Below are 16,471 nucleotides of genomic sequence, written 5' to 3' on the forward strand. Positions count from 1 at the left end.
CATCAGACCGTGAGTGGAGCACATGCACTTGAACTGCAGTAACCTCAGCACAATAGAAAGAAAGGAAAGGAACAGATGGAAACGGACGTGGAAAAGTAAAGAACAGGGAAGGAAAGGAAATCCAAAGAAAGGAAAGGAGGAGTCTTCCCAGGATGAGAGCAGTGACTGAACTTTTTTGGCAGGGGCAGGAAGTAGGGTGTGTGTGTGTGTGTGTGTGTGTGTGTGTGTGTGTGTGTGTGTGTGTGTGTGTGTGTGTGTGTGTGTGCGTGCGTGCATGTGTGTGTGTGTGTGTGTTCGCGTGTGTGAACATGGGAACTGCACACGACAATCCCAAATTCTCAGCATGACATACATACATGGACATGCATGCGTGCGCGCACACACATACAGACACACACACACAGACACACACAAACACACACACACACACGCACACACACACACACACACACACACACACACACACACACACGTTTCCCAAACGCAATGTCCAACTTGTTTTCTGCTGCCCCTGAGACTGCAGACAAAAATATCAGGCACATTCATGACGAACAGGATGTCCACAACAACATCAGTGGCACACACAAAACAACTGGCAGCAGGGGGGGAGGACGAGGCTAATAGTGACCATAGGTAACATGCTGTAAAGGATTTTCACCAGATCAATGCTATCATTCATTCAGAAATTTTGTCTCTTGACTCTTGGTAAAGGCAAGTAATGTAAGTTTTATGTTCAAGCCTCAATGTCCGTCTTAAAACTAACAAGGACTGTAGTAGCCCAATGACGTCAGCCACTGCTGTGGACCAGGTGAGTTTGAATCCTCACTAAAGCTAAACACACACTTCAGTGCAAAATTACTTAATGGTTTGACTGAAAAAGATTGATCCAAATGAATAAATACAGACAACGCATGCAGACAAATTGTGGTCAAGTTTTGACAACAATAGACTCATATGAATATACTCATGCATACACACAGATACACACACACACACACACACACACACACACACACACACACACACACACACACACACACACACACACACACACACACACACACACACACACACACACACACACACACACACAGCCACCACAAAGGCTGCTGTCACATGTTGAACAGATACGACATACCAGCACAGTGATGTCAGTTTGTTCATCTCAGACTCAAACTGCGGATCTATTCATCAGGAGCTCTGCAGCTCAAGGCTGCAGAGAACAAAGTTGTTGGGGTTTTTTTTTTTTTAGTTCAAGTCTCTCATGGTTGTTAAACTCAGATTTTTGCATCTCAAACAGCAGAACCTCTTTAGTCCTCCCGATATTCTGATGACATGAGAGGTTGTGTGAAACTGCTTTTACAGGAATTTCAAACATCTCTGTTTAACAGATATCATTAGTCAGCAGAAGAGTCCAGTAAAACGTAAGATTTGTAAATCGGGCATCACAGAGAAATGACTGCCACTTCTTGACTGATTTATTTCACTATTTGAACAAAGAATTTTCAGATGATCAGACGTGACTCTTGATGAGACATGAATATTAAACTTCATCTAAAGCAGCAGATGTACAACATATCAGCAGAAAGCATCTTGGTCAGTGATGATAACAGAATCCTGGTTCATCTTCTGGATTTCTGATCGCCTGGTTACCAGGGATGTCAAAACATGATGCCCAAAAACATTTCTTTTGATTGGTAACTGAGCTTATTTACTTTCGTCCTACGTTAACGGACAATTTCGTTCATGTGCGTGGCTCTAAATCTAGATCACATTACTGCACATAGCTCTTACATTAATATGATTTGTGTTTGTCAGCTCAACTCATCACTCTGCAGGTTTCTTTATTATAATTTCAAGTGTTATTAGCAGTCTCCCCAACACAATGAGACAAGAACAGGGAGGCAAATTACATCCACACATTTTTGGCATTTACTAGAGAGTCTTATCTGGAGGAACCTCCACCAGCAACTTATAGCAGACAGACTGAGCAGCGTGGGCGCCAGGAAGAGAAAACTATCACAGGAAAGCATTGTGTTATTCACTTTTATTTGTTATTTGATGCAGATGGCAAAAAGTTGAAATGCTTTTAATTGTGTCTTTTTGTTCCTTAGGAAATGCCTTTAATTGTAACAGCTTGTCATCTGGGTGAAATAAATCTTCATTTTTTCCTGGAATGCTGGTGTCTTTCTCTCTGTTCAAATGATGCACCATGTGGGAACTCTTTGCATCTATAAAGAAACTAATCCCAAAACACATCACACCTCCTCTGAATTGAGACCAAATGTTCAGCCCAGTCAACAGCATCCAGTCATGACAGCCTCACGACTGAAGAAACAATCCTGCAGCTGACGTGCTGTCAATCTCCAAATCCCAGCCAAAGTTGTCCGCTAAGAGGATCAGATCTTCTATTTATAGACCCGTTACAGGTAGCTTCCTTAAACAGGAAGGTAAGCGGATTGCTAATAAAAGATACAATCAGCAAACACACAACTTGTCAGTGTTTCATGGAACACTATCAGATTTGAAAGGGTGCCGCAGTATAACGGCCCACGGACCACTGATACTTATAAATCACAATCTCATGTAACCTCAAAATACAGCAGATGTGACAATATTGAGCAACGTTGATGAAAGGCATTTAATGGCCCATTAGGCTTTGTAATCTAGCCCCACACTTTTGTTTAAATGATATAATTAAATGTAATTATAATCAAATCACATTACAGTCTTTTCCGCACTATAATGCGCACTAAAATTTTCTCAAAAACCAACAGTGCGCCTTATATATGAAAAAGGTTTTAAAATAGGCCGCTCATTGAAGGTGCGCCTTAGGCCCTTATAGTGCGGAAAAGTGTAATTTTAATATTATATAAGGATTTTTACACATTATTTGCATTAGTACAAATTAATACTCCATCCATCTGTTCCTCAGCTGAGCCCACCAGTCAAAATGTTTGTCCTCTCTGGGTCTAGATCATGCTCGCCTCAGGGTGGGAATGCATTTGCGCCTCAGGGTAGATCTGTGTGAAACAGTCTGACTCAAAACAGCAGGTACAGTATGTGGTAAGCCACGCCCACTCAGCTGGGATCCGTCTTCTGACAGGTCAATATTCCACACGCTCCCGACACATCCGAATCGTCATAACAGGAAACCCTTGAGGATTGGATGTAGTCGGTGATGCAGGATGGGGGTGGGGGTTGAGATCAGAGGATGGTAAATAACCATGTAATAGGCCGTGATGCTCCAGTGCTGCTCCAGACTCAGAGGTGGATCCAGAGCTGGCTTCATGCCTGTCTGTGAAGAATTAGAGGCTTCAGGATTGGTTGTGGGTCAAAGGCCATTTTCAAGTCATTTATAATTCGACTGGAGTGTAAGACAGCCAGCATGACAGAACGGAAGGGAACATTTAAAATAGCACAGGAAAGAGAGGTCAGTTTGGTGACCATAGCCTCAATTGTCCTGATTTACCAAACTCCACCCGTCTGGTTCTCTGAACCGCTTAAAATAAACACAATGTTTTCTGCCAGACAAATATTCAGAAAGCAAACAAAACCCAACACGACACAATCCCATTCAATCCATGTGCTGTAAATCAAATTGATCTAAATCAAGTTGATTTTAGTTCGTAATGACAGATACGACAGCTTTTACCTCATTTTACTTGGACTGAATTGAAACTGGATCAATTTGACTGATTATCTAAATTATTGATGAAGACACCCCTGACTAGAGAATATAATGTTAAGTATGAGGATGAGGACAAGCAAACAAAACAGATTTTCAACTCATTGATCGTATCAATTTTATTTAAATACTTCAACAACCTCAGCTATACTGTACAGTTAGAAAACTCTTCCAAAGACAGGATACTGGTCAAATTCACAGAGAAAAAAGAAAAAAACAAAAAAATCCAAGAAACAAATGGCTCAACAATGACTTTCACACGTGTTACAGCTGAAACAGCCTCCTAACAGGATTATTCATGTCCAGGAAGGCGGGAGCCGTTGATGAAATTTTGGTAGTTTGAATTGTTATACAGAAATCCGTGAGGAGAAAAAAAAAAGACTATCCTCTCTTCAAACTGCCACAGGCTGCCTGTGTCAAAGTGAGTGATTATCACATATTCCTGTTGTATAAAATGAATTAGTTCAAAAATGACGAGTGAGGAAGTATGTTTACCCAAGTATAAAAAAATAAATTAAAATGATCAACATTTACACACAAGACAATCAAAAATCCTAACAGTTTGACAATCATAACCTTATGAAAGACAAAAACTTCTTTTAGCGTCACAGCAGTGATCCCACCTTTAAAAATATTCTAACAATGAGCTCACTGCTTCAAGGAAAAATTTAGGAAAAACTTGCTAACCTCTGACTTCAACAGTTTACCGAAAACGGTATAAACTAATTAGGACGGTTATAGAGAAAACATTTTAAACAACAGTGAATCCATGTCAATTCCATAACGCCACCATACGGTATGCACCTCTGCTGCAGCAAGCCTGAGACAGAAAAACACAAATATTGAATGATTTCAACATTGTTCATGTTAAAATCCCGAAGTGTAATGGGTGTGGTTCTTGAACTGATTGCAGGGAGAACGTCTGCACAGAGCAATGCAAGATTCATGCATTCATTTCAGATCATTTCAGGTCTACTTATTGATTGTCAAGAAAGCCAGCAGCTCTATGAACTGATGCAGTGGGGCTGGAATTTATTCGCTTCCCCCAATAACTCACTGATGTCGGCAGTCTGGACCCCTTTCATTTCTCAACTAATAGTGAGTTTGAATAAAATAACTGAAGGATCAAAACAGTGTGTCCTATTTTGACAAAGGTGAAAACAAGGTGAAGGGTTAAATGACCAAAGCTGACTTGATAAAATGTTGAAACTATCCGTTTTCAGGAAAAAACCAAAAAACGACTACCATCTCACAGAGGGGATGCAGGTTTGTCTCTTTCCCTCTCCTACTTTAATTTTCCTTACAGAAGCTGTTAATGAACTAAAGGCTCTCCGGCTTCACAAACCCATAACACAAATTGTATGATTGAAAACTTATGAAAATTGACCCATCGGGGTAAAGAAACATGGTGGAAAAGAAACATAGTGGTTAGAGACGGTACTGAAAGGTCACAGGTCACTTCCAGGTACCAGCAAAGTCAGCTAAATATCTGAAATGACATATATGATTGTATGTTGGAACTACATGCATTAAAAACATTAATACAGCCCCAATATCATACAAACTGTCAGTGCAAAGCAGTGGAAAAAATATATACTAAAAATAACAGATGATATATATTTTAATTACTTGTTTCAGCAGGAAATGTGATACGGTGAATGACATTATGAAGGGTTCTGAGTAGTTTCCACAGGGGATAAAGAGAACAAATGAAGCAAAGGCAGTGATACGGTGGGTGGGAAGTTCTCTCAAGGTCCTTCTTGTCTTAAACAAAAACACCACAACAATCAATATGTTGGGAAAAATTAAATACCCAATATTTGTATCTATGTAATGGCGATTTTGATGGTTGAAACGTACAGACAAGAAGCACAACAGTTTGAAGATGAGAATGCTTTCAAATGATTTAGACAAAAGATGCGAGGATAAAATGGTCATGTGTATTTTTGCTGCTGGCTAATCAAACTGTATCCACAAAGAACTGAACTGAGGAGAAACATTTATTTATACGTCAATATATCTGTTTAAAATAGAAATTTAGAGATTTAACTTTAAACCCTTCCCATAACCCAAGAGTCTTTTATAGAATCTAAATCTTTCACACCATGATGTGTGTGTGTGTATGTGTGTGTGTGTGTGTGTGTGTGTGTGTGTGTGTGTGTGCGCATGAAATATGTTATGAGGCATCAGTTTTGTTCACCAGTTTGTCTTCTTAACCATCTCAAAGGGGTAGTTACAACGCTCGTCTCTCTCCTTTTCACTGATGTGTCCAAAAAAGTCAAGCGCGCTGAAGGCCGACCTGTCGACCGGCTCCAGGTGGTCACTGGCAAAAAGGGGAGGCTGTGGGGTCAAAACCTTTGAACACCTCCTTCAGCGACGCGTTGTCCTGCTCTGTGGCCACCTGCTCCGGCTGCACCGGGCTGCTGCCTCCAAACGGACTGCCCGTCCCCCCGGGTTTGTTTGCCTGCTTCACAACGCCGAACAGAGAGGACACTGGGAGGTTGTGGACGCCGGCAGACGCCTGATCCCCAGCAGGCCCGGGGAGACCCTGACCGGCAGCTGCTGCACTGGCTGCGGCGCTTCCTGCCTGCGCCGTGGAGTTGGGCGAGGGCGCCGGCTTGGGCCGCGGCCTGTTGTAGCTGTTGTAGCGATCAGTCCCCTGCTCGCCGCTTTTCTCCGGTTCTGGATGGTCCAACGCAGACTTCCGAACAAACAGAGGCTCCTTGGACTTGGGTTTGGACGTTGTTGAGTCGCTTGATTTGGACTCTGTGCTGGTTGAACTTGGGGAGCTGTTAGAACTACTGCTAGTGCCAGGACTGCCTGGTTTGTTAGTCCGAGGGTCATACAGACTGATACTGCTAAGCACGCTAGCGCCCCCTGGTGCCCCTGCTGCCACACTGCGCCCCGCCCCACCTGAAGACAGCAGCCTGGGGTCGTAGGGGGCAACAGTGGGAGGAGAGGAGCTTGATGCTGTTGCTGGAGAGGTAGAAGACGCAGGAGGGGGTGTAGGGTCTGACGATTGTTTCAGTGATGATTTCTGAGGCTGGAGGCGGGGGTCTGTCAGGCCTTTACGGGCCATCCGGGGGTCAACAGGCTTTTCTATTAGCGTAGGAGGATTGGGGGGAATAGGGCCCAAAATTGGCCCAGGGGCCGTTAAAAGAGGAGGGGAAGGGCTCTGTGACGGGCTGGAGTTAACAGTCTTCAGGATACGTGACAACAGCTCGAAGTCTGGAAGGGAGGATGTGGAAGAAGATGGAGCGGGGGTCTCTGAGGACGGGGTGGGCTGTAAGGGAGGAGGCTGCGTGTGAGACATGGAGGTGTGAAGTGACTGCTGAGCACGAGACAGACGCATGTCTATGGAGGAAACGGGAGGGATGCCTGGGGGGAGTGGGAGGAGGTCCTGCTTCGGGATGGGGAGTGGGAGCAGATCTTCGGGCGACCAGGTGACGGCCTTGGAGAAGGCAGGGACGTGGAGGACGATGTCCTTCTTGATGTGGCTGAACTGCTGCAGCTGTGAGCGCGGGTCTCTGAGGGCCATGCCCATCAGGGGGTCCAGAGGGATCGGGACGGGTTTGTCCCGGAGAACGCGCTCCGTCTCCTCCTCGTCCGCTGTTGGGACGGTCAGCGGCGGGGGCTTGTAAACCAAAGGAGGCTCTGCTTTGGGAGCTGGAGTCGAGAGGGAGGTGGAACCCGGTGAGGCGGCGGCATTTAGCCGAGCTAACCTGGGGTCTGCCGGAGGTCCAGCGGAAGATAGAGCAGGCATCGAGTGGGCGGAGTCAGACGTTTGAGCCGACTCGGCAGCGCGGGCCAGGCGCGGATCCCTGACCAGGCGGGGATCCGCCGGCCGCGCAGGAGCTGGAGAAGCTTTCTGGAGGCGAGGATCGCTCGGAGGTGCTTCGGATTTTTGAGAAGGCTGGGTCTGCTGACGGAGAGTCTTCAAGATGGAGGTCACCGTACCACCGCCATCCTCATCCTCACTGGAGTACCAGTTCCCTGAGTCACCTGGGAAACACACACTGACGTTATCCAATGTCAAGCTGGAGATTTCAAAAATAATCCTGAAATATTTGAACTCTTTAACTGCTTCCATCACAGAAGAAAACTAACAGAGCAAAAAACACAACACATTATTGATACACCAGCAGGTAGAGATGCTTTTTCTCTACCTTCCATTTCTCGGCTCTTCTCAGCTCCCCCCTCTGCTATCCTGCGAGCTCTTTCCTCCTCTTCCTGCTGCTTCTGCTGGATCCTCATGAACAGAACTCGCTGTGCTGGTGGCAGGAAGTCAGGCACAGAAATCCCTCCCTGACTGGCTGATGCTCCATTCGTCGATGCCTCCACTCCTCCTGACTGGTTGCCAAACTTTCCTCCTCCTCCTCCTCCTCTCTCATCCATGGCAGCAAAACCCTGATAATCGTCACCTGAGAGGATCCGTAAACACACTCATCAGCACAAACAGTGGAAAATCAAACTTTAAATTTATCCTGTCATTTCGTAAGTATTCGTTTGGATAACCCAACTCCACGCTCACCTTCTTGCACGACCCCCTCCATCGTCATACCGTCTTGCTGATTGAAAAAGTTATTAAAGAAGTTCCCTCCCCCCTGAGGAGGACCTGGAGGCATCACACCTCCTTGAGGAGGTCCGTCTCCAGCTGGAAATCCTGCCATCATGGGTGGGGGAGGCCCCTGGTTCATCCCCAGGTTCTGTGCATCGGGAGGCATCATGCCTGGGGGGGCAGGGAAGCGGGGTGGAGGGGCACCAGGGGCCCCTGGGGGTCCAGGTGCTGCAGTCTGAGTCTGGTTGCCATTGGGAGTCTGGCTTCTGTCACAGTGAAAGAAGAAAAGAGTAGGAGCCGTTAGAGAAACGACAGGAGCCCTCAGTCCAGTGTGGTTAAATATCTCACAGAATCAGCAGCTTCAGGTTTTACAGGCATAAATAATACAGATTTTCATTTTCTCAATGATTTTCTTCACCTGACAGCCAGTTTTTGAGCCAACTGTCCGGTTGGCTGAACTTTAATCTCAAACAGCGACGGGATCTTCTTCCCTGCACCGCATCCCCCCGCACCGGCAGCAGGTGGGGGACCAATGTGGGGAGGGGGAGGCCCGTTGAGGTTCGGAGGAGGAACACCCTGGAAAGGACTTCCTTCAGGTCCATGAACAGGGGGGGGTGGACAGGGGTTAGGAACAGGAACAGGCACTGGTCCTGGTGGCCCTTTGCTGGGAAGGGGCCCCGGGTTGGGTCCAGGAGGCCCCCCAAAGTCACCTAACGCAGGACCAGTGAAATCCCCAGCCACTGTGTTGGTGTCCAAGGGAACAGGCCGAGGAGGGGTGGGGAGGAGGCCGACACCAGGTGGGGGTTTGGGGAGCGGGTTTATCCCCTGCTTCTTCAGCTCCTCCACCTCCTTCTCATCCTCAGCTCCAGCCTCAGCATCCTCTGCCAGCATCTAGAAAACACATCACACAGTTTACACAGATTCATCTGACATTTTCATGAAGCATTCCTAAAATCAAAAAAGTTCACCTATAAAATTGTAAACCCAGTTAGTGAGCAGAGTTCCTGACCTTGTTGAGCAGCTCCTGGGTGTCGTCGTTGAGGGCTTCATGGGAAAACATGCATTCATCACTGTTGACACAGTTGCCTGTGGTGTGAAACAGCTTACAGGGGAATTCACGTAACACAGAGGGTTAAGGAGAAAAATGATATCAGACAGAAAATTCTTGCCGTCTCCAGTTCTACAATCAGAACAAACTCACTACTTTTAATCTGTCCAATTCTTGTAGAGCTGCTTAACCGTCTTGTGGGTTACGGGTCTGCTGGAGCCTATCCCAGCTGTTCATGGGTAAAAGGCGGGGTACACCGCCGATAAGACGACAGCCAAACAAGTCAGGTGGAATTAATGTAACTTAAACGGTCTTTTCCCCTTCAATCGTATCGCTTTAGGGACAAACAGGAACACATCACCAAGAATCTGTATTTACTTGTACATAAACCGTCTCTGAGCTGGACAGTAAAGGATATCATGCATGTAAGGACAGTGGTCAGCTCGGGCACAAAATCCAGTAATGTAGAACTTGCACAGCTCCTTTTTCTTGGGCAGTTCAATGTCATGGCTAAAATTACAGTGGTCCCCCTGGTGGAGAGAACAACAGAATGAGAGATGCAGCAGATGTCGGCTTTTTCCCCACCTTAAGTTTTGTTCATCAAACTAAAACTGCATTTATATCAAGAAAAACAGTTGACTCCTACCCAGGTGCATCTCCCCTCAATGTAGTACTTGCAGATGGCCTTTCCTTTCTTGTCCTGGTGTTTGTCGTTCTGATTCCTTCTACCAAGGCCGACTCCATCACCTCCTCCACCTCCATCCTGAAAAAAATACACACACCAAACAGAAAGCATGGTGTCAGGCAGAATATTACTGGTCAAGTCTAATATAAAGAATATAATAATTATATGTCGGTGTGCAGAGACATATTTTTGATTTCGATTATCTATTTGTCTAAAGGTCTCACCCCATTGTCCATGTCTCCATTGTTGTCATCTTCCATTCCCATGTCACCTCTTCCTCTCCCGCGGTTTCGACCCCTTCCCCCTCGCATCAGACCGCGTCCTCCTTTTCCCCTCCCTCGCCCGCGGCCACCTCTACCTCCTGGTGAAAAAAATTAAAGACAGACAGGGAGTGAAATGTTTTGGAGACAAGGATAATAGATATTGCCAGACAAAGTTTTAGGCTGGACAGTAATCACACCTCTGCCTCTGTCTTTGGATTTTTTATAGTGATTGAGTTCTTTTGAGTAGTCGTCATAGTCGTCCTCCCCCATGTTGTCGTAGTCATCATCTCCATACTGTACGGGCAGATTTAACAGGTGTCACTTCAGTGATAGGTCACAGAACATAAAAAACAACAGGTTTTATAATTGATATTATTAAGAGTAAATAATAGTAAACAAGCTGAGATATTTTTGGACAAGAATTTAACAACTTTATATGTCAAATGAAATCAAACATGATGGTTTGTGGGGGAGACAAACATAGCACCAGATCAATTAGATCAATTTTTAGAGATTCAGTGTAATAATACACAAATATTCACAATGCATGAATTATACACCAGTTATATACTATCAATAGAGAAGCTTTTACTGTTTTCTATCAATTTAGAAGCTTTATGTTTGTCTATTTCAAAGGGAAACACTGAAGAGCTTTCTGTTCACTGGAACGTTATCAGGTGAAATATATTTACACACCTGTCCAAATACAGGAGTGTAGGAAAAGAATAAGAACTTCTCTCCTGAATTTTGACCAAATCAAGAGGACTCCTGCTTCCTTTTTGAATTGTTAACCTCACCTCCATCTCGTCTCCGTAGCCGTCACCATCTTCATCTCCCATCTTTCCTCCTCGGCCTCCTCTTCCTCTGCTGCCTCCTCTTCCCCTCCTCCCACCCCTTAGTCCTCCACGACCTCTGAGGTTCCTCATACGACCTTTTCCAACTGGAAACACAAAAACAAAGAGAAAAACATGAGAAAAATACAGATGCAGGCAGACAGAGTCCACATCTGAAGAGACATCCCTCACATCACGAGTCCGTTTCTGAACTCCATTCAGTCTGACCCGGCTGACATGGACTCACCCCGCCCGCCTCGGCTGGCGCCTCCCTCCTTGGCCTTGCGATACTGGTTCAGCTCCTTGGTGAAGTCGTCATAGTCTTCCTCTCCCATGTCATCATCTTCCTCTCCCTCGTAGTTGTCATCGTCATACTCGTCATAGCCTCCATAGCTCTGCTTGTCCATCTTCATGTAGCCTCCTTTCTTTGAGCCGCCGTAGCCGCCGTGAGACTAGGGATGGGGAAATGTTACATTTTGGATTAAAAATAATCCCCACAATGTTGACAGGTGCGGACAACTTAAAATGTTACTGTGATTTTACCACAGACTTCTGTTCAGATTGCATTTTAAATGTTTGAGAGGTAACTTTTGGGGCTTACAGATGGGGGGTACTGTGGACTGTAATCTCTGTACTTTCTCTTCTCGCTGGGACTGTAGTCAGAGTCGTCGCTGTAGTCTGAGTGATCATCATCAGAGGACGCATGACGCTACAAAACATTCAGAGAAAAAATACTCTTAATAACGCTCATATACTAACAGACACGAGTTCATCTAGAGGTCTGTTTCCTGTAGCTGTAAAGACTCTTACTTTGTGCTTGGATCTTCGTTTCTTCTTGGACCTCCTCTTCTCCCTCTCTCGCTCCTTCTCTTTCTTCCTCTTCCTCTTGCGACGGTGGGATCTCTCGTCGTCTGAGTTGCTGCTGGCGTGGCGCTCCTTACTCCGCCGGGGCCTCTCCCCAGGACCTTCTCCAACTCCGTCACCTCCCCCTCCTGCTTCATCACCGCCATCTCCACCACCCATTGCTGCAGACGCACCCCCACCCATCTCCTCTTCCTCCACATCACCTCCATCGTCCTCCAGCTCGCCTTCCTCCAACTCTCCATCCTCTGGCCTGTGCATGTAGAGAATTCAAATGGAGAAATGTTATTTATGTTCCAAGTGGCAATTGCACTGCAAAACTTATACATGTATTATAACGATTTAGTTGGGAAAAAAAAAATCCTCGTTGTAGACTTATGTAAAAATAACAAGAAACGAGTGCAGAGGAACGATGCCAAACAAAGACTAGGTCTGTACTTTTTTATAAATACTAGTTTTTCGCTTCATTTTTAAGAGACAATCAATGCTTTTGGATGTTTCATATTTTTAAGACGGACTCACTGAAACATCGTTAGAGGAACAAACGCTGGCTGGACTGACTACAACTGGTCCTTAAGACCTGCTGGAATAAACGGTTGTTTTTGCACGACTGTGACGATGGTTTGAATTTGCACAGCCTCTCAGTTTCTCAGCCTTTCAGTGACTTTGCTTTGCATGTGAATAAAAATTGCAGTAAAACACTGCTGCATCTAAAACTGATCACTTAAAACACAGGTCAACCTAATGTTCTCGAACTGTGTTCCACTGTCAGGACGGGATCCGCACTCAAAGCAAAACGGGCAAAACCATGAGACCCCAGTTGACATGGAGCACATGAAGGCTTCCTCCTGCAGTGTGGGGAGTTTAGTGTGTGTGGCCTCAGTTGTGTGTGTGTGTGTGTGGGGGGGGGGCAGACAACACACAATACATACACGTGAAGGGGAGGATGTGGTTTAAGAAATTTAGCAGCAATTATATTTTTCAATACCAGCGATAATATCCATTTTTCTGAATTACCAGTAATTCCAATTTCTACTTTTTTGGCCATAAAAAGGGGTGTTTTAGCACGACATACATCTCTCTTCCTAACCACTCACCTCTTCCTGAGTACCAGCTTTAACCAGTCAAATACTCCACCCTGCTGACCATACAACATGCTCTTGACAGTCACTGTTTGGTCTGTTGTCTCCACCGACAAAGATTTAGACACAGTCAAGTAAAGGGATCAACTAGAACCAAGGCAGTCACAGACTGCAACATCCCACGACACCGCTGAATTCAAAATTGTACCGACCTACTTTCATAGGTCAAAGATCAAAGCTAGTGCTCTGTCCTACTTTCATAGGTCAGGGTAGATCAAAGCATATGTAGATCAAAGCACTAGCTTTGATCTAGTCTTACACTGGCCTTCTACCTCATCTTTGTTATTCTGTCCCTGAGTGTACTAAAGTTCAAATTTAAACTTGACCTAGTTTTCTCAAGGTCAACATCATCATCTCATTTTCATCCCCTTTGCCACCTGAGTAATGTGCTTTTTGTTTCATCTTTCTATCTGGTTGTTAAGATATGAGGTGGAGAAACAGACGGACGGACGAACACACAAACGCTGACAATTACATCACCGCTTTAAAGCGGGATGTAAACAACTAAGAAAGGGAGTATATGATATTTCCAAATTAAATAATGTTTCTGGCTCACCCACAAAAGACCAGGAACTAAAAAGGGTCTTGTACAGGAGTGAGGTCAGAGGACGAATGACGACTCTCAGGTTTTATTCTACTAAATAAACCTACACAAGTCAAGCAGTAACGGTGACCTGCCTGGAGGCAGAATAAAAGCTGCCCTGTGTGTGTACATTCCATCTTCAGCATACCAGCCAAAGAGCACAATAACCAGTCTGATAATCCGCGCTGTATCGCACCTCACAAAACATTCATCTAGAGCAGCACAGCCGTCCTGCTTCAGACATCTGTCTCCACCCGCCCAAGTTAACACTTTAGGCTCCTCAAGCAGTTCCTCATCCCTGGAACACGACTAATTCTAAAGGACACATCTCTCTGAGCATCGTGGGTAGGTCCTAGGTTGATCAGTCTGACGCCATTAGACACTGAACCTATCAGGAACTGATGTAAAGTGTAAAGAGTAGAGACACAAAGTGTAACGGGTGTAAAGCCCCAAGGCCATCTTTTGTCAATTTTAGCTAAATATAAAAACTTTGCTCATGGATTGCTGAGTTGTGTACTCTACAACACTGACCTGAAGTTATTAAAAAGAATGCACATATACACATAGATATGTTTTCAGAAAATTTCAGTATCAGATACCAATAGCTGGAGTGTACTTCAGGAGTAACATCTCACCGCTACTAGACTGTGACGTTAATAAACCTATTACTCCAAACTGTCAAAGTAAAACTCTTCCAACACAAGGTAGGACGCTCATAACCCTGGGATAATATGGAAACGGACAGCTATTAAAAGTGGATTGGAATCAATCTGGGTACATCTACCCAGTTCAGACACTATACATCAACAGCTGCCAACAACACCCAACTCTACAGTAAATACTCCAAAACCAACAGACATGGATTTCTTTGGCCAAGAAATAAACAGCTTGGATCAGTAATAATTAAGAATGAATGTAATTTAAATGTACCAGCATTACCTTTGCCTCACCAGAACCACAGAAACAACAGCGTTATTGCCTTGAGTTATTCAATCCAAGTATCACCATATTGCTGGCAATTAAGTTCAATAAAACCTGCATCTGAGGATGAGAACTAAGTCAAATCCCATTTACAGCCAACACTATATAACACTGGCGATAAACGCTTATAAAACCTTACTTACGGAGCTTAACGTGAAAAGTAGTGAAACGTCAAGAGAAAAGGTTGTCCCTGTCCTTCACACCTGACTGAGACAAAGGGCATTCCACGCGAGTTTGGTACGACTTCTAAACGTTAATTCATCCTAGAAGCAAAGGGCCGTGATTAAAGTTGGGGATACTTACTGTGACAGGTTCCCATTTTGCATTCACAACCTAAGAGAAGGTTTTTCCCTAAGCTTGAGAGAACACTAGTGGGGTGAAACATGGACGTGGGGCCAAAGGAAAAGCAAGCAGACATTTTCCAAGTGGGGACTATGGAATAAAGGGAACGTGTGTTTGACTTGAAACACTTCTGGGATGCTTTGCAGACAGTTTTAGACTTTTTTTTTTTTTTTGGAGGGGGGGGGTTGTTGATGTTGTTGACTCAACGTGAAACGACTGTGAATAAAGAAGACATGTTAGACAAATAACACGATCAAACTACACGATCCAGCTGCTACAGGTTACACAACCAATGAAGTCATTCACATTTTAAAGGATCGTCGTTTAAATATAGCTTTTGTAAACGACTTAAGATATTATTATTATTATCATAATAAGATATTTGGGGGTGAAAATGTGTGAAATTAACTTCCGTACTTGTTTTGTCTATGTAGAAAGACGATTAGTTGAATAAGATTTAAAAGTGCGTAGGAGGAAGTGAGAAAAGTTGATTCGCTCTGAAATACGTTTCATCTAAACGACTAAAAAAATGCCACGGTAAATTCGAGTAATATTATTCGACAAAATGTTGAATCTCTATATATCGATATATATATTGATTTAACACGTTGACGAAAAAAAAAACTTACCGCCGTAGAAAAAAAAACATTAGCATTAGCTTAGCTTCTCTAGCTTAGCACCTAGCCGATGCTATTAGCCACAAACTAGGCCCACGCTCAGAGAACTGGTCCAATTTTTGCACCAACTTTAACACCGCAATTTCAAGTTCACGCAATTAATTTAATTAGCATCCATTTCGCACAATGGATAAATAATTAACCTTTTTTTTTGTTTGTTTCTGGCCACCTCGCCATCCAAGCGGCGTCACGCTATGATTGATCAGCTTATTCGATCTCGTTTTTCCATCCTCAAACAAGTTGGCTTGAGTCGAATAATTGTCGCTTTTGTTAACTTAATAAAACATAGGGAATAAAATCATCCCAAGCGGTATTTGGCCTCCCAGTTGGCGCTGTCGTGTCAACATTGCGTTCTTTACCTCTGCACTCGTTTCCCAGAATAGGCGAGTTTAATCCTTGTGACAGAAAAAGAAAAATGAACCCTGGGCTTTCTATGTAAAAGCACAGGACAAATAAATATTTTCATTTAAATATGATTGTAGAATTACTCGACCTTTCGTCAGTCAGGAGACTGTTGTGTTCGTGGTTGGTAGTTGGGGAGTTTGGATGGACAGTCATGCTTTCCACAGCCATTTCCTCTAACGTTAGCTACATTGAGGTGAAAAAATTACAACTCGACACTGGAATCTGCTGGATTATGCGTCACTTCACTAGGATCTACTTGTTTTGATTTTAGGAAGAGTTCATAGTAGGCAATTCTCCACTACAGTTGTAAGAGAAATATGATGAAAGTGAGTCCTGACGTTCTCCGTCCTACTGTAGCGATGTGAAATGACGACTGAAAAACATAAAATGGCTGACTGTCTTCTT

General features: G+C 44.3%; 1 protein-coding gene across 2 annotated transcripts; it reads right to left on the bottom strand.

Annotated features, from left to right (window-relative positions):
• Positions 1-3,792: 3,792 nt before the first annotated feature.
• zc3h4 (zinc finger CCCH-type containing 4) lies at positions 3,793-16,427 on the bottom strand. 2 transcript variants are annotated; one of them, XM_068317211.1, is made up of 14 exons: positions 16,155-16,427; positions 11,886-12,189; positions 11,677-11,784; positions 11,323-11,527; positions 11,040-11,182; positions 10,440-10,536; positions 10,204-10,340; positions 9,941-10,057; positions 9,713-9,824; positions 9,256-9,365; positions 8,665-9,137; positions 8,220-8,512; positions 7,855-8,109; positions 3,793-7,690 (listed from the first exon to the last, which is right to left on the bottom strand). In XM_068317211.1, exons 1-14 carry the CDS (start codon positions 16,232-16,234, stop codon positions 6,009-6,011), a joined length of 4,116 nt encoding a protein of 1,371 aa, XP_068173312.1. In that variant the 5' UTR covers positions 16,235-16,427; the 3' UTR covers positions 3,793-6,008. The 2 variants fall into 2 exon arrangements, with proteins under 2 accessions (XP_068173312.1, XP_068173313.1); XM_068317212.1 differs by lacking the exon at positions 16,155-16,427 and adding an exon at positions 14,946-15,504.
• Between the last annotated feature and the right edge of the window lie 44 nt (positions 16,428-16,471).

The sequence above is a fragment of the Antennarius striatus genome, chromosome 6, assembly GCF_040054535.1.
Source record: "Antennarius striatus isolate MH-2024 chromosome 6, ASM4005453v1, whole genome shotgun sequence".
NCBI lineage: Eukaryota > Metazoa > Chordata > Actinopteri > Lophiiformes > Antennariidae > Antennarius > Antennarius striatus.

What these genes read in the sequence shown, in the direction of transcription:
- zc3h4 (XM_068317211.1), bottom strand. Translation starts at nt 16,234, where the DNA reads ATGGCTGTGGAAAGCATGACTGTCCATCCAAACTCCCCAACTACCAAC. An exon ending in CCACTGTCCTTACATGCATG is followed by an intron (nt 9,366 to 9,712) that starts ATATCCTTTACT and finishes CCTCTGTGTTAC; the next exon opens with GTGAATTCCCCTGTAAGCTG. An exon ending in GAAGAGCCGAGAAATGGAAG is followed by an intron (nt 7,691 to 7,854) that starts GTAGAGAAAAAG and finishes TGTGTTTCCCAG; the next exon opens with GTGACTCAGGGAACTGGTAC.